Below are 22,181 nucleotides of genomic sequence, written 5' to 3' on the forward strand. Positions count from 1 at the left end.
GAGGATTTTTTATTTCGAAATTTCAGTACATTTTGATTTATAAGTGGATCACGTACAAATGTTCTTTTATATATGAAATAAATGATAAAAACATGTTGCATTTAATTTAAATGATAAAAATATAATTAAATTTATACGCTGGTATAAATAACTTTCAAATAGTTGTTCGCGTATATGATTGTTTCACTATCATCAGGATTAAGATTGGGATAAGGTAAGATCTCACGGTACGGATTCTCCTCGCAATCATAGGCGTTATTTATTTCGATCTCAAACGCAGAGGCGATCTCATTAAGAAACGCAATATTCGAGTGGAACTGCATCTTTGTTAGAGAAGTAATACATATGGGAACGTTATAGATATAAAGTGTCTCTAGAACGCATGAATTCCAAGAATATGAATCTTTAAGATTGGGAAGATGTGGACAGTTTGGTACAAGTTTTTCAAGTTTTTTTAGTGCAGAAAAGTCTGGATTATAAATCATAATCAGCACAGGGTCCACCTTATGGCACTTGGCAAACTGGACAAAAGTCATCGAAAATGTGCGTTTGAAAACTTTACGCTTGCTACCCTGTTAAGCAATTGGAGTCGGTTAGTTTAAAGTTCAAATTTATCTTTAAATTCCTTTTGAATTACCTTCAAGTTAAATATGACCAGTTCTTCCTCCTGGGGTTTCAGTTCATGGCCAATGAAGGAAACAACCAGCTGGCAAATAGATTGATATTGAAGAAAGAAGAACTTCAGATGCATCTCCTGAAAGTAGTGTCGGTGTTCTTCAGTTGCACCCACCACATAAATGTGGAGCGTCTCATGCGGTGCAGCCACAAATGTAATAGTAGTGAGAGCCAAGCAAATGCTGCTGATGCCGCTGAAGGATGAGCATGCCGCGTATTTCTCATAGTCCTCTAAGCAGCTCCATGGCTGGCTGTTTATCTCCATTCTGGTGGCACGATAAAATGCTTCGACCAAACAACTCTGCTCTAAATCGCATGGCAGCTTAAAGTTGGCAATTATTAACTGGCTTTCGAGAAAGCGATATGGGGAATAATAAAGCGCCAAAGTGTCGCATGCTTCACGTGTGTGATAATCACGATCCTGGCGCCGATGCTCTGAGCAGCAGTATGCCACAGCCTCACAGCGACTGCAGGCAGTTAATGTGTCCAGACTATAGCATACCATGCAATAGCTGGGATAACCAATAAGTTGTCGCTCACGTGGTGTCAACTTGCGACCGAGTTTGAGACGCGTCGCCAGCATCAATTGTGCAACAGTCCGCTGCAGTTCCATGCGTCTATGGGGATGATCATTCAACAGCAATGGATGCGCAATGTTCAGTGATTTTTGCAATTTTGTTAAAACTCCACAAACTTCGTGATGCTCGCGATCCTCAATAAGATGCTTTAAGCTACAATAACGTTGCAATTTGCATCCCCTGCATTCCACGTTAGCTGGTATCGTTTCATCTTTGGCAAGTTGCTTTGTTTTCAATTTACATGCCTGATTGTATATGCAAACGTAGCATTGCATTGATGATGCATATGAAATATTGCGAGTGGAGATGACTGACATATTTAATGCGCAATTTATTTGCATTAAAATTCGGTTACTTCCTAGTGATGGGAGAGCATTTATGATACTATAAAAGTATCACTTCTTTTGTAGTGCGGAGCATGGAATTATACCGCATACTGTATATCGATATATTTTGCAAAGATTTATTTACTTTTGAATAATTTATAGTTCCTTCTAAATTCAAACATTTATTTAAAGAAAGTTAATTTAAAGTTTCTTAAGTTAATTTGTTGCTTTATTTTTGATTACACCAATAGCATTTCATTGATAGATTCTGTTCTAGGATGCAAGTGCCTACACCAATGTCGAATCATTCAATTAGCTGTGTAGGCGTGCCAAAATTAACAATTTCACTGAAGAATAGGAACAGAAAAAAATTAGTTTTCCGATATATGAATTTAATTTATTAATTAACTCCACATATTTACAATTCACAGTGTTCGATAAACATTGAGAAATTTAATCGTCTTGTCGTGTTTCTTTCAATAAAGCTATTTCGAAACAGATATTTTCAAAGTTTTTGAGCTCAATTCAGTGTTGGTTTCGGCAAGCTGGAGCACTTACAGGAAATTAATTTTAATATACATATGTAACTCGAAAATACTTCACAAATATTAAAAGCATACCTCAGTTAAACTTCGAAGCTTAAGCTTACCACTAATCTATTTACAATATGGATAGCGGTTACTGGCAAAATATAGCAGAGTTCGGAATTTCGATTTTAACCTTAGCGCACTTATGCGATGTGTATAAATATTAATTAGTGTAAATACAAAAAAAATGTATAGTAACTGCAGTTTTATCACTTTTAAATATACATTTGAACGTCAAAAGAATTTTCATTAATTTTATGACTAAGTAAAAATTATTTTAAAGAAAGTTGTTTTATTTTATAACAAATACATGACACTATCGATAATTTGCATACTGCCGTGTTATCGATCGAAACGACATTGCGTCGAAAGCGGCACAACGGTGCTTCATTTACCAATAAGTGGTGCTTGAGGCAACAATAAGCATGGAAGATAAGGTTGTGAAACTGGGATTTGTAGCTCCGGAAGGAAACCCTCCACTGACTGAGGAACAGTCAGAGTTGATAAAGGAATCGATTCGGAAGACTATTATTATCTCCAACAACGGACCGCATGCACACTTCAAAGGAATAAACTGGTTGGATTTTTGGTTGATGGTTCAATGCGCCAATCACAATGCAGCCGAATGGATTCGACTTCACTTTAAATCTATCAAGATGAATTGTGATTTTGATATCAAGCTAGTAGAAGAAGATCATTTTCCACCGACACAAAAAATGCGTATTAACATCGATCGTTTCCAACATTTGACTAATGAGTCGATTCAGCGTTTGATAAAAGCCCAGAACAATTTGTGCACCGAGAAATGGAATTTTGGAAATAGATCAAAAATCCATTGTAGTCAATATAGTTTTATACATTATCTTAATGCTTTAGTCGATGAAAAGTCTTATGAGACTTTAAAGGAACGCGATTTTAAAGTAATTCTCGAGTTTTCAAGTACCAAAATGGAATATATGGGAAATCAAATATAAAATTCAAACATTTGGCAAATGTGGGGAATCTCCTGAAATGATTCTTATTGTTATTGTTGTAATGTTAATATAAGGCAAAAAAAAAAACCAAGAAACATGAAAATTTAATATTGTCAAAATAAAATGAAAAACTAAAAATACTAATAAAAAGTTTCGTATTTCACAATTTTCGGCTTCTTTCAAATTGATAATCAATTTATTTTGTTTTAATATTTGGTTCTGAAGTGGTTTCCTGATGTGGTCAAATCCAAACTTGTCCTGAGCAGCAGAAGAGCAATAGAGTCGCTGAATGCATCTGCGGTCGTGCGTATCTATTGGATCCCAAACCACCAGGCCATCGATGGCAACGAGATCGTAGACACTCTCGCCGAAGAGGGGGTAGGGCTCGACGTCAGTAACATAGGCAACGTTCCTATATCCCTGCGAACTCTAGGCCGAGAAATTGAAGTGCGCTCTAGACTTCAGTGGGATGCGAGTTGGCGCAATACCAATTCGTGCAAAACTGCAAGGCTGATGTGCGCTTCAATTAACCAATTTCGTCATGCAGCTTTCAACGAAAGACTGCAGGTTAATGCTAGGCATTTGAACTGGTCACTGTCTGTCGGCTGTCCATGCTGCAAAGTTGGGTATCACGAACAGTGACCAGTGCAGGAAATGCAACGAGCCGGGAGTTAAGGAAACACTTGAGCATCTGCTCCGGCTTTAATACCTCAATTCGCCGTGCCACAACGATCTTCGTGACGTTTCACGGCTACCACCTAGGATGCTGCTGGCTTTTGCCAAAAATGCATCCATACTGTGCGACTTCTGAGACAAAGATACGCTTCATCGATATTTTTCCAGGCGGCCAGGTTGCTCCGAAAAATATATCGATAGCAACGCAACTGTGAAACAGCTGTTATATTAATATTTTGCAAGCGCCCACAATGTTTATACAATTTCAGTGAATTATATTAAATGCTTAAATATACAGAAGCTACATAAAATATGTTGCGAAATTTGATACGCAGTTTTGAGAGCGCTCTCAAACTGCATCTCTACTCAAAAGCGCCTACAACATCATCCGTACTAGCAACGAGACCACGTCGCGCGCTGTTTACACAATTCGAAGAACATGCGAATAATTCGGTTTCGAATAAGCTGTCACTGTCATCTGCACGGATTAGCAGTCACGCCACATCCCTGGGACACGAGACGGACAACGACTATGTGCCATATCGAGCGAACCTGGAAACCGGCAGTCGTATAAGCGTTTTAATTGATGCGTTACGCGAACGCTTCCGTCTCACAGAAGACGAAGTACAGCGTATTGTGAGTGATGAACAAGTGCAACGCTTCTATCGCAATCGATGCCTTGTTCAAACACTGGATACCCTGATACTGGAGGGCATTACCAAACATAGCTTTGTGGAGTATCCCTGGCTCTTAGCATTAGACCAGAGTAAGTTGAAACGAGGAATTTGAGAGCGAGATGCTCTATTATAGATAGCCATTTTTAGAGAATACAGCATTCAAGAAATTTGCTATTTGTCGTCGCTATCTTCAGACCTCTTCAGAATGTTATATAAATATATATATGTATGCGTTGACATTTAACTAAAGTACCTATAAATTTAATTTGTTATAGAACGCTTGGGGTTCAAACTGGATGTAATTAAAACAATGAAAATGGACGACATTAATCACTTTGTGCCATTTCTGCGGCTAACGGTCCCACGCCTTCGTAAACTGGTAACCGCCTTAAATGCCGAAACTGGCGACTATTCCCAGAAGAATCGCGTCTACTACATAAGCGATAAGTTAGGCGTACGTCCAGAGATTGTCACCAAGTATTTGTGCAAACGTTTGTTCATATTGGAAATGCCATATGACATGTTTGAGAAGAACCTGCAGCATATGATTCACTACAATGTGTCGCCCATTAATATACTGAAGGATCTGTGGGCCTTTCGCTATACACCCAAATCTGTTGAGCTGCGTCTGGAACGCGCCAAGCGTGCAAAAAAGGACAAAATTATGCCCTGGATGGTTCGTTGCCCAGAGCCCATTTTGCAACGGTATGATCCAATTTTATATCCAGTAGCAATTATACTATATTGTAGGTACTTTGTACAGGTCTTTGAAACTTTCGCTGGATGAGCTGCAGGTGTTGGGTAAATTCTCCTCAGTTGTAGAATATCTGGCGCATCGACTGGAGTTCAATGTAAACGAAGCCAAAGCCATTATGGACAGACATCCGCAAGTGCACACAGTTCGTGTTACAAAGGTAAAATGGGCTAATCAATTTCTCCATATTATAATTAAGCCTTATTGTATATTAATTAGATCAAGGAGGTGCTGGATTATTTGCTAAATGAGGCGAAATTCACCCGCTTTGAAATTGCTCAAGTGCCGCGTATTTTATGTCACAGTCTAAAGACAACAAAGGAGCGCCTCAACGAATTGGCATCGTTCGGCTGTCGACCTTCCTCCTTGGTTATAGTGTGTCGTAGTAGGCGTGAATATAATAAATTCCTAGAACAATGGACCAGCCACTCAAAGCATACAAATGCAGAGTAAACTAATATTTATCAATGACTGATTCCTTTCCTTGTGTAAAGCGTTGTTAAGATCATGTTGAGCAAGTTTTTGCTAGTAGGAATAATAAATGAAAGTTTGTTAATAAAAAATCTAAATTTCCACGAATAAATTTAATATTGACTGCAACATTTAAATACTTTGCTTATTTTGTAGGCATAAATACATTCATATATATAGAGTATAATCAGTAAACAAAAATCGTGATTTCAATGTAAATATCTTTGCTTAGCTAACATTTAAATACGTTTTGTGCTTCTTGAATACCATTCAATAATTGTACTTGGAACAGAGCTGAGCGTTTTAGCAAAGTGCTCTTCAATTTGTGACTGCCAAACGATTACATAGACAGGCTTATAAGCTAAAGAAGACATTGAGAACAAGCAACCAGCTGAACTTAGATTACAAAATACATAAATATAAAGCTTTTTCTTGAAACATTTCAATACAGTTTGATTGATTTGAGGCGACTCTTTGAACCGCCATTTAAGCTCGTAACGTTACGATCGATTTCTCAAAAACGAAAAAGCTAAGAACCTCAATGATAGCTTACAAATATCTTTGGTATCGCGGTACATACTCGTAAGTGTAGATATAAAGGTAAATCAACTAGGTATACATAGGATTGTACTGTGAATTTAGTCACGTAACGCCTTGCGACGCTCCCAAGCTACCTGCATGGACCAAATGCTTAGGGGTCGCATATAACCAATCGAGCGATAGCGTTTTTCACCATACAACGCTTCGGGGGTTTCAAAGTTCATGCCAATACGCTCCGATATGGTCTTGTACATGCCGCCAGCGGTCTGAAAGGCTTCCTCGAACATACCCTCCTGTAGCATGGTTGCAGCTAAAGCATACACAACACCTGGCCAGACTTCCTCTGCTTGAATGTTGCTATTGTCTACGTGACCCGGCTTTGAAGGCTCGCTAGCATTCGCAATGAAACCATTCGCAGCACCTATATTGCCCTCATGGAAGCCCATCACATTGTTATCGTAAATGCGCTTCAAAGCAGTTCGTACATTCTCCTTGGGGTAGATCTCATAATCAAAGCCACAAGACTTTAAATACCAGTGGCCGCACAACTGATCAGCCATAATTGTATCTCGATGATTGTGGGACAAATCAAATCGATAGTAACTGCCATTCCAAAGTTTCTCCTCCAACGCATGCTTGCCCTTCTCCAAAATATCCTGGTAGCGCAGACAATCGTTGGGCTGATCCAAAAGTGTGGCCATAACCGACATTGTTTGCAAGGCAGCTAGCCAAAGTCCAGAGCAATACGCGCTTGGGCCATCCATAACCCAAGAGTCGTAGGTTTGATCAGGCATTTTAGTATTTTCAATAAGTCCATCATTATCCTTGTCATACTCAATTGTGCGTTCCATAATGGCTTTACAGGCGCCGTACATGGCCTTTAAGTAGCCCATTGCATCCATAAGATATACCTTGCCATTGGTCTCATTGATGTACATGGAAGCAGATTTGCGATTTTCTGAAATTTAACATCTTATTGTATTTTACGTTAGTTTAACATTCGTTAGCAACTTACGTTGCTTTTCATCTGCCGAGTTCTTGCGCTTGTTATCCTGGGAATAGAGTTCGTAGAGACTTTCCTTATCGATAAATTCAATGGAGCTGAACTTGCTGGCATTGTCCGCCTGCGCCTGGGCCAATTCATTTAGAACATAGTAGTCCCTGTAGACCTGAAGCACGAACTTGGTATTGAGATCCTTCCAGTCGTTGACATCATGTATATTATAGCAGTTGATAAGCGTAAAGGGTTCTGCAATCCCAATCAGAATGCCATTAAATTGGTGTTTTGTGAATAACTTCTTTGGATTAAATTACCTTCATCAGGATCACCTAGATCGTGTGGAACACAGTTCCTAACTTTGCGCGGCATCACTTTGCCATCGTAGAGCATTTTTCGTGTGTCGTTGAGCTCCGCGGCAATGGCATCTTTGAAATCATACTGCAAACTCACTTGCAAATTGGGCCAGAGATGAGCCAATGCAGGCGAGGCATAGAAATGCACATCGTACGTATTATACATGCGATACTCATGGCCCTCTAGATAACCAAAGCGACCATACGCCAAGCGCGGATCATCGTAAGCCAGCTGAGTGCCCAGTGAAGAGTCACATTTGAGCCACAAGGTGCCGCCATCCGAGATGAAATACAATTGATTGAATATGGCACATTTATACCAATCAGGAAGGCCGCTGAAAGTGGATCGACATTATAAACAATCAGTTGAAAGAGGTAAAAAGGAAGAACATACTCATCGTTAAGTATGGGTCGCTGCCAGGCATCGATGAGTCGCTCCCAGCTGGGATAATGCTTCAATGCGTACTCGCATATCCTCGGACCAGACTCGCCGCTGTCATCAAAGTATTTCGTGTAGTAGCGAGTGTGCGTCTGCAGCTTGCGTGGAAATTGTATCTTGGGCATATCCCAGGCTAGTACAAATTCCAATTCATGCGAATGTTTTGGCTTCAGCGCCAGCTGAGCACAGACAGCCACACCAATGTCCTTGGCTATACAAAGATAAATGTAAATCAGGACCATGCAACGAAATGCTTGAATTCTACTCACTCTTGAGTACCTCCGTGGTGGGCTGCTCATTGAGTTGGCCATGTTCCTTCAGCTGTGCCCACAACTGCTCACCGTTGCCAGCCGGATCGAATTGCGGACAACGCGTTATGCTAATCTCGGGCAAGACGCGACAGGCCAGATTGTAGCTACATGGCATCTCGTTGATTTTCTGCCTGATGGCCACACCTTTGGCATTGCCTTCGCTGATTAGTTGCGACTCGGCATTGCCCTCAGCATCCTGTTTCTTGTTGCCAGTGCCATTCTTAAATGTAAACGTTATCGATACCTTCCGCTCCTGATCGCTTACATTCTCGGCCGACCATACAAACACGGCACAGGGCAGGCTCGACTCCTTGTAGTCGTGTGGAATCACTGGCGAGATCTGGCGGCACACCAAACGCACTCCATAGTGCGATAGATCGTATTCGGTCCAGGCGCGGGGATAGAGACCCGTATAGCTGCATCGGGAGTCCTCAATGTTTGAGTGCCAGGCACTCAATGGCTGTCGGGGGCGGCTGCTGCAATTGGGCAGTTGACATTTAGTTTTGCGAGCTTCGGCCTCATCGGCGTCGGCATCGTTGTTGTTGGTCTTTGCCTTGTTTGACTTGGTGCTACAGATTCACATAATATTTGTTGTTGTTGTATGGAATGGAATGGTTGATCAGCGCACAAAAGCAAAGCAAACCAAAGTGTAGCGAGAATTGAATCAAATTGCATATTCCCAAAAGCAATAAAACACAAATTGCAATAGAACCGAATCCGTTTACCAGTTCAAAACGTGAGTATATATATATATTTGTTTAATCATAGTTGTTGTTATCGGTGTTTGTTGTTGTTGTTGTTGACATGGTGTATTTTATAAAATTGTAGGTGCAGCAAAAATGAGAGAAAAATATCACATTTGGAAATTATAAAAGTATGTTTTCATTGTCAATGGGGCAGACCGTTAATTATTGGGTTATCAGATCCATTAATAGGTAGATGGAAGAGTGAAGAGAGGATTAGGTACGAGTTATATATACAAATATATAATGAATTGATTCCAAATATATTACAGAGAATTAGAGAGTTAGTCAGTGTTGTCAGCATTTCTTAAACTTGAATTTTAAGCTTAACTAAGTTGACTTAATGATAAACATCTGTGTTACTAATAGGTATTTAACTCAACAGACTGTTTTAAAAATTAAGGAAAATCCAAAAAAGTAATTCCAAACTATATTAAGTAGTATTTTTTTAGAACAAACATTAGAAAGCTGTGCTTAATTCCTAAATTGCTGAACGTAAATACTAAGGCAATGTAGTTTTCATTTACTAGAATGCGTGTTTAGGTTCAACAATGAACAAATGCCATTAGAGGTAATTATTGTAATTATATCTATAATTAGCTCAGGCTTACTCAAAACAAACAAAGTGAAAAATTGTGCAGAAAATTATTCTCGACTTCAAGTCACTTGTTCTGCACTAGTTAAAAAAGTCTTTAGAACAGCTTTTACCGATTAAAATTATAAGTTAAGTTGTGCGATACGTAAAACAAAGAATTATTATTAGCTTATTCCTTCAATTATTGAAGGGTTGAAGAAAGCATCAAAAATAGAATACATAAGTGAAGCACAGAAGGTAAAGCTGATGAAGGATGAAAATTTAATGGAAATCTGAAAGTCTACTTTACAGCTACTGAAAGTTAGTGCGTAGTATATATTTTTCTTGTGTTTGTCAAACTCACCTGCACTTGGAAAGCAAACTCTGAAAGATGGTACAACCTTTGTGATCCTTGATGGTGACTATAAACTGATTGGCATGCACCACATTGTACTCATAGATGCCGGGACGCATCTGAAAGCGACAGAATTCGCCAGCATAGCCACGTCCAATGCTGCCTCCACCAATGCCCCCAATGGGCACTCCATAGATCTGCTTACCATGTTCCATATAATAATAATCCATGTACACGCGACGACCTTCACGAGAGACCTTCCAATAGTAGGCCGCATATCTGGGAAACGGGAGAAACAGAATGAAGAGAATGTATCAGATTTGTTTTGCTAATGTGCGGCACTTCATAATGACGATGACGATGATGTCACAATTCTGCAAATGTTAGCCTAGCCCCCAAATTGGGGTGGTCTTTGGGGGGTTACTTTGCTCTACTCTATCTCTCTTTCTCTATCGCTCTCTCTCTCTCTTTCTCTGTTCAACTTGGGCTTGTTTTGTGGTTCTCTACACGCATATTGAATTTAGGGCTGGTCACAGCTTAACACTGTGTGCCACTGTCTTATTTTGAAGGCCAATGTCTCAGTCGAGTCCCATGCCAAAGTCAAGTGCATGTGCGGCATGAAGCCAATGACGCTGGTTACCAAGCGGAATCCAGCGAAATGTTAAGTGCTGTCATCAACAATGACCCAGACACAGAACACTGAAATTTCCCTTAAATGTGGCGCATGATTTAATTGATAGTAAAATCAATGAATTGGCTTGCAGAAACATTCAAAACATAAAGAAAACTACCTAAACTCTTTTAAATGTGTTGCAAGTATTTATATAAACGATGAAACTTATGTTGGTATAATAATAAATTGCTTCTATTAATTTTGAACACCTTTCGTTAGCCCTTTGAAAACAGTATTTAAATTCTAAGTTAATATTTATACAATTTTCCATAATAAGAATTGCAAATTCTATAACTTTAACTTTAACTTTCCGTAGCAGAAATATATTTATTTTGATTGTATATTGATTTGTTTTCTTAAGGTTTTGATCAATGTACATCGAATTATTTTCTTCCACAATAAATGCTGTATGTAGTACAACCCTTTACATGCTATTTGCGGTAAAGGATATACTATATACAATTGACTCTGTCAATCAGTATTTTGACACAAATATTTTAGGCTGAGTGTGAACATCACCAGCGAAAAAATGCATTTGAAAATGATAGTGGAAAATTGGACTGTCAATCCCTATTACTCTATTGGGCCAATCACTCAGCACGAAATGTACTACATAAGTATCTGCTTCTGATTGAATCTTTTAGGGCTCTCCATAAAAACCAGCTTGGGCGAGACACCTATCCAGCTGAGTAATGGGGAACTGTCTTGAATGCTAATAGGATGAGTGACTCGGAATCGCGAATGCAAATAAGTAAATAACTATGAAATTGCGGACTGAATGTTAAACTTGTTGTCCAACACATAATAACAATATACTTATAGTACGGTTAATAGTGCTGCAGTAAGCAAATTGAACGCATTCAATTCAAGCACTATATTTATTGAAAATCTGCCTATAAAAATGCTTGTAATAAACATATTGTGCACATTTTCAATTTAAGCACAATAATTACGAGCCTTAATGGCAAAGAGAACACATTAGGTTCCTCCATTTGGAGAATAAATCGAATCAAGTGAATAGCACAGTGTTAAGCGGGTAATTGACTCAAAGGGATTTCTATTTCATGTGGCACGAACGTCGAGATAAGCTCGCGCAGCACAGTTGGGCCACAATTTCATTTATCCAATTATATTCAATTATATGTTGTGATAAAAATGATGAAATTGAAGATGGCAGATTAAATATTTTTATAACCAACTCCCACACAACCAAGGGCTGCAATTTAAATAATTAAGCCACAAATTCAGCTGAGCTTTTGCGACGATTCTAGGGGGTACTTTTGGGTGTATCCGACCTCATCACCTCCGCACCGACTCACACAAGGGTCAACCGCAAATGATGACACAGATTCCGTGTCGAGCGACGTCAGTTTGTTGTTGACTTTTTAATTAGCTCTTAGAGTCAGCTATTTATGGGCTATGCTCAAGGCAGTAGAATCTAACGAGGACTTCGAGTGGATGTCTAGGCAGTGGGAATAGTAAAGTAAAAAGTAGCATAGTAGGAATAAAGCTGGTAACACGAATCTCATTTCAAAGGATAATAATGTTTTCGCTTTCCTAATTTATCATAGTCGTTGAATTTAATGAAGTTAAAGAAGCTCTAATTGCACTACAATCAAATAGCGATAGCGCACTTCAATTATAAAACGATTAATCATTTATTTATAGAAAATACTGTGTACTCGCAGTTGCTAGTTAATTAACATGCTAATATACTGCAATAACCGCGAAGTCGATTCTTTGTTAAGAATTTGAATGGCATATATGTTGCTAACGAATAAAAAATGCTAATGCTTTAAATACATTTGTACGTATATATTTTATAGATCAAAGGAACTTAACTTACTTTTTATAAAATTTTCGGCACTTTTTGTAAAAGAAAATCAAAAACTGCTATTTCAATGAAGAGTCAAAAAGGTTGTGCCTGTGCACTGCGGTTTTTTGTTTGTTTTCCTATCTATTTTATAAAAACAATGTTGCAAAAAGGAATACCATATGCCCTTATACAGTTATTCTTTTCTGACACTGCTTTTTAATGAACATATTGGGTTGCCCAAGAAGTAATTGCGGATTTTTTCCAAAAAAGTAAATGAATTTTTAATCAAACTTAGAATGAACTTTAATCAAATATATAATTTTAATTTTGTTCGATAACCTTTTGCCATCTTCCCGGCAAATTTTGTGTTCCACGCTCATAGAACTTCTGGCTTAAATCTGCAAAAAACTGAACCAAGTGCGATTTTATAGCCTCATCATTGCCCAAAGTTTTACCATTTAAGGAGTTCTGCAAAGATCGAAATAAATGGTAGTCTGATAGTGCAAGGTCAGGGCTACATGGTGGATGCATCAAAGCTTCCCAGCCAAGCTGTCCCAGTTTTTGCCGGGTCATCAAAGATGTGTGTGGTCTGGCGTTGTCATGATGGAAAATTAAATCTTTACGATTGATCAATTCTGGCCGCTTCTCGTTGATGGCTGCATTCAATTTGTACAGTTGTTGACAGTAAACATCCGAATTAATCGTTTGGTTCCTTGGAAGCAGCTCAAAATATACCACACCCTTCCAATCCCATGGCTCATCTTTAAGTGAAAAATCTCCAGAACGGAATTTGCGAAACTAATTTTGACACTGTCTTTCTTTTAAGGCTTTATCACCATACACATCACGTAACTTTTTAGCAACTCTCTCTGCGCTTTTTCCTTTACAGAAATAATAAAGTAAAATATGACGAAAATGCTCTTTTGTGGACTCCATATTAAAAAGGGCGCCACTCAAACAAATGTAAACAAAATTACGCGCACTTTTTTTTCTAAAGCAAGCTAATAGTGACAGCTAATAACTGACAAAAGAAAGAATGCAATTACAGAGTCACAAGCAGTTAAAAAAATTATAAACGCCGACTATATGAAAAATCCGCAATTACTTCTTGGGCAACCCAATATTTGTGAATTGTATAAATGCATATAAACATTGTATAGAACAAAAAACCTATTGAAATTTCGAGCAAACTTCTTTCATAAAGAAAGCTTAGTCTTAAATTATGCATCTTCCACAAACAACTGACTTCAAACTACAGCTGGTTACAGCTTCGTCTTTATTTGATATGATTTGAATAATGCATTGGTGTTACTTGGCTCAGTATAATCCATATCAAACACGCAACTACCTAGGACAATTGCAATTTATTTGGCTGGCCCCTAAAAGGCTTTAACCATTGGATCCGAAAACATTCAACAGGGCCGAAGACTCCAAAATTTGTGCCTAGTAATAAATGGAACGAAAGGAGATTGGTTGTTGCTGTGCTGCATAATCACGTATCAAATTGTCGAGAACTGTGGCGAGTACAAATAGTTGTATTTACTCTTTACTGTGTGTTAGCATGACGTAGTGTGCTTTAGGTCCAGTTCAGAGTCGCCAGCCCCAACAAATTCACTGGCCAAACGATTGCGTAACTTGTGTGTCGTGATCGTAGTTGTTTCTGTCATCGCCTTGATGGGTGTGGCAATGCCTGTGGATAGTTCCTCCTCGCAGAGAACCGATGCCAGCAGCTGGGCAACAAACTCGGCGCGCTTAGCCAGAAATGTGACGCGTTCTTCGGGTGGGCACAGAGTCATGGATGTGTCCGACAGAAAGGGAAAGCAAAGGAAACGTTCGCGTTCCTGATCCACTTTTTTGACCTCAACTATTGGCTGCTGTACCTGTTGTTGTTCCTCCTCCTCGATGGTGCGCAATAACATAGGACCCGAGGCCATCATCAGTTCAGCGGTGTTGTGAGCCAGTTCACTGAACTCGACCAGGCGTTGATTTGCAGTTGGCGCTCCGGGTCCGCCTCTTAGACGCTGCACATGAACCTGACGCAGACCGCTGCCGCTGGTGGCGAATCCATCCATCTGCATGCGCTGATTGCGATGGCGCTGGCTGCGTGGACGCGTCAAATCGACTGGCGAAAAGATGCTGCGTCTCATGGTTTCGCCCGCTGTGTGGGCACCAAAGAGATTGATACTGCGTCCGCTGGGCGTTTGATTGGGCGACTGCATTGGCACATTGCGATTCGGTCGACTGGTGGGCAAAGGCTCATTGAATCGCATCATTTCCGAGAGCGTTGGATGCGCGGATCTCAACTGGTGTTGTTGCTGGTGCAGTTCATGCTGCTGCTGCTGCATTTGTTGCAGCTGCTGTTGGTCCTGCTCTTGATGCTGTTGCTGCAACTGCTGCAGCGTCAACGGCGACCGATCCAAGTTCAAGCGACTGCGCGTTCGCTCCAGCAACGATTGCCGACGCACCGGATCCGGGATTAGAAAATTATTGTCCACATTGTGATTGGCATTCGATGACGATAAGGCGACGCCACCGTCGGCGACCCAAGGCGCCACTTCAACAGCGCCAGGTTTTACGACTCTAAAGGCATAGGTTCCGTTCACGTGATCCCGCTGATAGCTGCCATTCGGATTCAATGGTTCCAGATACAATTCCAGTGAGCCCTCGTTGCGATTCATTAGCTCGTTGCGCGATGTGGCCGCCGATGCAAACACCGCCAGCTGCTCATCCTCCAGAAAGAGACGCACCGCCTGCTGTTGCTCGAAGAGCGTAACCATGGTGGACACTAGCAGTGTGCTGGCATTCATATGCTCGGCGGAGACATGCTCCAAAAATGTGGACTCATTGTAGCCCCATTGCTTGCAGTATGGACAGCGATAGCTCTGCGGCGGATCGTTTAGATATTCGCCACCAAAATAGAGTTCCACATCGGCTGGCGTCAACACACACTTGACCGGATGATCGAATAGATGCTGAGTGGTGGTAAAATCATGGTCATAGCACTCGGCGCACATATTAAAGTCCTGGCAGCTGAGGCAGCGATAACAACGTCCTGTGAAGTCCATTTTGCCGCAGCCCTTGCACACGATATTCTCATGACGATTCATATTGTAATCTGAAGATCAAATGTTGCTATGAAACGATCTGGAAGACAACTAGATATCACCCAAGAGATATGATGGTCCTATAAACTGGTGCACACAACATACGAAATAACAAAATATACGTAGTACGTAAAATTAGCTTAGGGCTTTTAACTGACTCGATTGATTCGAAAGTGATTTATTGCTTTATACGTAAAAATAGATTTACATATATTCCTGGTGATAATAAAGTCTGTGGAAAGTATGTTTCTCAAAAATTGTCAAGAAAAGAAACTGCAAAGCCATGTAATCTACATCGAAACATTCAACAAGTAACTGTTTTATGACTTTTTTAAACTCCTACCCAGCCTTTCAATTTAATCTCCGAGCAATAAAGTTGTAAATTAATTTCAGTCTATTCAACTGGTTAACTGCAACAATATTGCCAACTTCATTTATAACTTGCCACAAGCAATTTGTGTCACTGTGTCCTAGTCCCTTGCCCCTCTCCATCGGACAGTGCCACCCACATGACCTCATCCAGCCCTGTTTGCTGGCAAACTTTGTCGCCACAGTTCGTTGCAACATTGCAATGTTTTCTGCGTTAGCAACAGACATTGAGACTGCTACGTCTGCTGTGCTTGTAATTCAATTAAAAAACTATTTTCATTTCGGATTAGCAGCTCCAGATGAATGGAGACAGAGATCAGACCCAGGTATGGAATTGAAAAGTACCCGTTGAAAGAAAAACATAGCGGAATTAATGATAAATTTGTATACCAAAGGCTATATTTGGTATATTTATATTGTAGTACTACAGTCAAATTATACCATAGAGGGCAAAATATACCAGATACCAGATTGTCGGCCAAAGCAACCAACACCAAATAAGTGGACGTATACAAACGTATTCCTTATATCTGAAACTTCTACAATTATTATCCGATCGTAATCAATTATATCTCTATCTCGTATATATATCATCTCGGCTGTTTACGCTGATCCAGAATACATTTTATAGGGTCGGAGATGCCTCCTTCTGTTCATTTGACGGAGGCACAAAAAATATAAAACCATCTTACCCTATGGGAAGCGGGTATAAAAACTTTAAATATAGCAATACCAAAAACAATTTAGAAGTTCTTACGTTTAATTTATTCTTTAAAAAACAAAGTTGAGGAATTATAAAATAGAGATTGTAAACCACTTAAACTATAGATACATTTATTGTGCTGTAAATTTAAGATAATATTTACGTAATTCATGTATGTATTTATTACAAGACAACTTTAAAGAAAAGAATAAATTCTCTAACATTATTAACATTATTATTATCAATGTTAAAATTGATATATGTATAAAGCTATTAAAATGATTCACATCAACTTGATTTTCTTTGGGCAACCGCAAAAACTACTTTGACTTTAACGACCCGCATAATCCAAGATGTAAAGAAAAGTTATGCCTTGGACATGAGATAAGTAATCCAACAAAGTGTCTGTCTCAACAGTTCCTATAATGGCAGCACGTAAATCACATTACATTAAGTGATATAAAGCATTCAAGCGGTTGCAATTTCGAATTCTCGATGTTGAATTCCATAAATATCAAATCTCACTGAACGAAGCTACTGAATATTTTTAGAAAAAAAAAACACACATTTTCCAGCATTTGGAGTCAGAGCTAAAACTATCCCTAAAGCAAAAGCCAAAAATAAACAAAATGTGACAAGTTGAGGAATGAAAACTAAAAGAAAAACCGAATGAAAACGGCAGTCAACCCAAAAGAAAAACTCCCTAAAGTAACGAAATTGTTAATTTTTATGCAGACGGAAAGATGTTTGGATGTTAGACGGTGACAAATGAAATGCCAGCAATGGAAAAACAATAAGGAAAAGTGCTTTTGGGATTGCAGGCAACGCCTGGATAAACATACCAAATGTATGATTTGAGTGAAGCAAATAAAAAACAACTGAAGGCACCAATCTATAGTTGTGAGAATATTCAATACTCTTACTCAAAGTTCTTTGAGCTTTTAAAAAGAGAAAAAAATGTTTAAATTACGAAAAAAATTAATTCACTTGTTATGCAAAAACAATTTTAAAACTAAAAATAAACTGTTTTGTACCTCCATTTAATAGCAAAAAAATAAAACATCTCACAGATACATTTTCTCGTGATGCGGTTTTTTTTTCAGATTCTACATGTGCATATATTCATTTAAAATGCTCGCTTGGGCGCTTGCCAAAGGCATTAAATGACAGACAGAGTGAACTGACAGGACTTTGTTATCCCGGCCGTGGCGCCAGGAGCAAAATGAGAATACGCGGTTACGACAATGCGCTGATTGTGTGCGAATGTGGAATGGCAATAAGGAAAGGGAAATTGTTGCAACTCTGACGAGTCTGTTACACTTTACCCGCATCTTTGAATAGCTGCCGTCTTTCAAGTGGGTCAATCTCGCAGTCTTTATCACAATACGGTTGAAACATGTATTGAGAACTATACTTGTAGAATTCTCACTAGATTAAGAACATGAAAAGAAACGATTTGATTCTCTTTTGCTCCATAATTTTCTTGTTCTCTTTACTTAAGTTGTAAAAAATGTCGTTATCATAATTCACAGCTGGCTTTTAAAATTCTACTGATTAAATTGGTGGGAAAATTCAATGCTATTTTATAACTCTCTTAATATTTTTTAATCATACCAATATCAACATTTTATGACGTAACATTTTCCTAGTCATACTGCCAAATTTGTATCACGATTACCTTGTAGATATTCTAATTCTATGTGTAATACAAATTGTGTATAAACTAAACACTCTGCAAACAAATGACATCAGAAGTATAAAAAATCATATCATGCTGAAACACAGAAACCTTTTTTAACTACTCGTTTTAGAAAAACAGTAGATATGATAAGCTGACACAAAAAATATAATAAAAAAATGCATAACCTTTTTGTATACATATATTCAGATAAGGCGTCAAACGATACAAGATTGTGATATCATCCATAACTAAATCATTAACGTTTGGTAACTTTTTTTCTTCTAGGAAAAGCCAAAGATTAATATAGCAAAAAAGTAGCTGAATCTGATAAAAACTATATTTATGCTTGAGGTATGAACTCATTTGGATAAATGCAATACCACAAAGTTATCACCCCCTTTTTTATTATGTTACCGGGTGATAATAAAATGTATACAAGACCATTTTTTATACCCGCTACCCATAGGGTAGAAGGGTATTATAACTTTGTGCCGGCAGGAAATGTATGTAACAGGTAGAAGGAGGCATCTCCGACCCTATAAAGTATATAAATTCTTGATCAGCGTCAACAGCCGAGACGATATAGCCATGTCCGTCTGTCCGTCTGTGTGTCTGTCCGTCCGTCCGTATGAACACCTAGATCTCAGAGACTATAAGAGATAGAGCTATAATTTTTTTTTTCGACAACATTTGTTATGTTTGCACGCAGGTCAAGTTTGTTTCAAATTTTTGCCACGCCCACTTCCGCCCCCGCAAATCAAAAAAATCGAATAACAAGCGTAATTTTAAAGCTAGAGTTCCGAATTTTGGTATATATAATAACTACTATAGTAGTTATGATTTCTGAAAATTTGGTTGCGATCAGATAAAAATTGTCGAAGTTATAAAAGAAATATTTTTGTATGGGCAAAAACGCCTACTTACTAGGGGTCTTAGTTGCTTTGGCTGACAATCTGGTATATTGTGCCGTCTATGGTATATTTTGAATGCGGTACTATGTCGATATACCAAATATACCATTTGGTATATTTTTAGTATTTTTGCAGTATATTCGGTATATTTTGAGAAAATACCGCAAATTATATTTATTTTATTCAAAATGGGTAGCGGGTATCTCACAGTCGAGTACACTCGACTGTAGCTTTCTTACTTGTTTCTTCCTGCATATGAGTATTTTTTTTTATTTTTATTTTGCGCTCGTTCATAGTTCACAAAAAGCGTGACGAAACTAAACAATTTCTCGCGTAAATATTTGAAGGGTAGCTGATAAAGTAAAGCGAACAGTGGTGTCATTTCTAGATATGCATAAACATATTCTAGGTAAATATTTACTAAATACGAGATACGTATCTTTTGTATGTATGTTTAACAAATTAACCCAAACAGTTCCGTAATGCTAAAGAGTATTATTATATATGACCATGTAAAATAAATCGAAATCAATAAATTACCAAAAATAGAAGTATTTGAACACTTTTCAGATATTCTATTCACTCCACCTTAGGGAGAGGCAAACATTAGCTTAATATCTCTCCTACAAAATCTATGAAACTATTTTTTGTAATTTGCTTGACAACCTTAGATTTCATAATTGTTCACGTTACAAGATAGCTTCTTAAATGACCCACTTTGGATGCCTTTCACAGAGTGTGAAAATGTTGAAATTTTTATGAGAGTTCATTGCACTTGAGTAGGTTCGGCATTTCAGATAGGTCAGTTCAGTTTGGCGCTGATTGCCTGTTTGGCAGCCTATAAATGGAGCAACTTGAGGTACACAAAAGGAAAAAATAACAAAAAAATCCTACAGTTGACTGTTTGTATAAGCGAGGGCAAACAAGGTATAGTACATGCTGCTTTTGTGGCTCCAAATGTGGCCAGGACACGCAAACAGAGCCACCAGCTTGGCGCCAATGCGGGCAGACGAAAGGGGCGGCAATTTTGGGATGTGGCGCCAACAGAACCCCAGGCGTAGCGTGAAGCCAACTGTAAAGGCAGAGCAGTAATAAGGCTCTTATCAAAGGATTCGCTTTGAATTGAAGTCAAGCAATGCCTCGCATAAGTCATAGAGACTCTCGTGGTCAGTGAGACATGTGAGATGGGCTAGACAAGGGTCTGTTTACATAGATTAGAGTTGTGCCTAGCGATGAAAGTAAGCATTAGTTTTTAACGAATTTTGATTTTAGAGGCAGTGGGGTATTTCCAAAATTCAACTAAGGTCATTTTAATAGTCGGTTTCTAGTAAACCGTGTTATGTAAACAAAGCAATTCCGTTTTTAACCATCAAAAAATTGTCGCTTCGATTAGCAGATAAAAAACTGCTGAAAGAACTGTCAAGCTTTTGCTACAACATTATAGAGATTGAAATAGTCGCATTGCCTTTATCTCAAAGATCATTTTAATTGAACGATAATTAGGAAATGGTTTAACTTGCATTCGGTAAAATTGGAATCATGTCAAAATACAATTTGAAGTTTTCAAAGTAATAGTAGTGAATATTTTAAGTTTAGTGTTTACCTATTTTTATTAAATAAAATAAAGCTTTCTAAAAATAAATTTGACAATTTTTTTTTTTATTCCAAACACAAAAAAATTTGAAATTTTTTTTTAGAAATGTGAGAATTACTATACCGATAATAGTTTGAAATTTTCGAAAGTTTTCTGCATTATATTTCTCTGCGTGCTTCGCACTCGTGTCACGCAAACACGACATTTTCTCATCGCTACTTCCTAGCCTTTTCCGTTGGCAAATTAATGTCATTTAGTTGGCGCCAAGCGAACAAAAATATTCAATTTATGAACGAGCGCATGTATGAGTGTGTGTGTATGGGTATTTGATTGTGTGTTGGCAGGACCTGGCGCTATATTTGGCACGCACGGGCACGGGGACAACAACACGGACAATGTACATATGTATTTGTATGTTCTCAAGTTATATTAGGCCTGCTATTGATTTCGCATTATGTGCTTCAATTAATTATTTATATAGCCCACCGACCGTCCATCCACTCAGCATCTACAGCTGCTGGTTGCGTTAACACCGACGCTGACTGCGGCGTTGACGACTCACCTGCACACTAATGGGACCATGGGCAGCGATTGTTTTATCGATGGCCGCAAATTTTGATTGCGTTTCTCAGGCCAAACGTGATCAAATTTTAGCTTTAATCCATAACGCGGCACAGCCGTTATCTCATTTGATTCACCGGTTTGCTGCCGTTCCTCCTCCTCCGCCTGTTGCAGTTGCTCGGCGTACACAGCGCTGGCGGAGTCTGCGGTTGCAGCTGCAGTTCCGTTGGCCGTCAATGGTGTTGTTGTTGTTATTTCCACAGCCGACGCCATTGTGCGTGTTAGATTTCAATTGTTCGATTTGACTTTATATTTGTGTGGATGTGCGAGTGTTGGGTGATTAATACAATTGCGTGCACTTCATATTTTGGTTGTGTTTAAGAACTACACACGCGCGCGACCAAATTGACGGCAACGACGAAAGCGACAACCGTCCACAACGAGAAACCAACTGAGAATAAGAGAACGCGAGAGAGAAAGAGAGCGAATAAGCACAAACATTGTCGTCAGGGTGACCCTAAACGATATTTAAGAATATGCTGTTTAATAACGGCAAATATACCAAAATATACCGCTTCTATACAGGTTTGATTACACTTTGCCGGTCATAAGAAAATGCTTTATGTTTCGCTTTGTTCTTTTTTACTAAAATAGTCTGATAATAATCTTAACGACAAGAAAAATATATTTAAGTTATTATATTTTTTTAAAAACATGTAGAAATAAAATGTCAAGTG

At 38.7% G+C, this 22,181-nt stretch overlaps 4 protein-coding genes across 5 annotated transcripts; 1 reads left to right on the plus strand and 3 right to left on the minus strand.

Annotated features, from left to right (window-relative positions):
* Positions 1–3: 3 nt before the first annotated feature.
* Positions 4–1,659, minus strand: LOC132798533 (uncharacterized). The gene is made up of 2 exons (XM_060810421.1): positions 638–1,659; positions 4–572 (listed from the first exon to the last, which is right to left on the minus strand). The coding sequence occupies exons 1-2, from the start codon at positions 1,592–1,594 to the stop codon at positions 132–134; spliced, it is 1,398 nt and encodes a 465-aa protein (XP_060666404.1). The 5' UTR covers positions 1,595–1,659; the 3' UTR covers positions 4–131.
* A 2,374-nt stretch (positions 1,660–4,033) lies between these two features.
* LOC132786187 (transcription termination factor, mitochondrial) lies at positions 4,034–5,726 on the plus strand. The gene is made up of 4 exons (XM_060792649.1): positions 4,034–4,581; positions 4,768–5,197; positions 5,256–5,406; positions 5,466–5,726. The coding sequence occupies exons 1-4, from the start codon at positions 4,128–4,130 to the stop codon at positions 5,697–5,699; spliced, it is 1,269 nt and encodes a 422-aa protein (XP_060648632.1). The 5' UTR covers positions 4,034–4,127; the 3' UTR covers positions 5,700–5,726.
* Positions 5,727–5,815: 89 nt separating this feature from the next.
* Positions 5,816–21,909, minus strand: LOC132786174 (non-lysosomal glucosylceramidase). Of its 2 annotated transcripts, none has more exons than XM_060792640.1 (7): positions 21,446–21,909; positions 10,042–10,311; positions 8,319–8,836; positions 8,005–8,260; positions 7,572–7,945; positions 7,273–7,506; positions 5,816–7,215 (listed from the first exon to the last, which is right to left on the minus strand). In XM_060792640.1, the coding sequence occupies exons 1-7, from the start codon at positions 21,715–21,717 to the stop codon at positions 6,356–6,358; spliced, it is 2,784 nt and encodes a 927-aa protein (XP_060648623.1). In that variant the 5' UTR covers positions 21,718–21,909; the 3' UTR covers positions 5,816–6,355. The 2 variants fall into 2 exon arrangements, with proteins under 2 accessions (XP_060648623.1, XP_060648615.1); XM_060792632.1 differs by having other exon boundaries at positions 8,319–8,929.
* Positions 12,906–15,856, minus strand: LOC132798390 (uncharacterized). Its single transcript, XM_060810236.1, has one exon. The coding sequence runs from the start codon at positions 15,626–15,628 to the stop codon at positions 14,078–14,080; it is 1,551 nt and encodes a 516-aa protein (XP_060666219.1). The 5' UTR covers positions 15,629–15,856; the 3' UTR covers positions 12,906–14,077.
* Positions 21,910–22,181: the final 272 nt, after the last annotated feature.

This window comes from Drosophila nasuta, chromosome 2L (genome assembly GCF_023558535.2).
Source record: "Drosophila nasuta strain 15112-1781.00 chromosome 2L, ASM2355853v1, whole genome shotgun sequence".
NCBI lineage: Eukaryota > Metazoa > Arthropoda > Insecta > Diptera > Drosophilidae > Drosophila > Drosophila nasuta.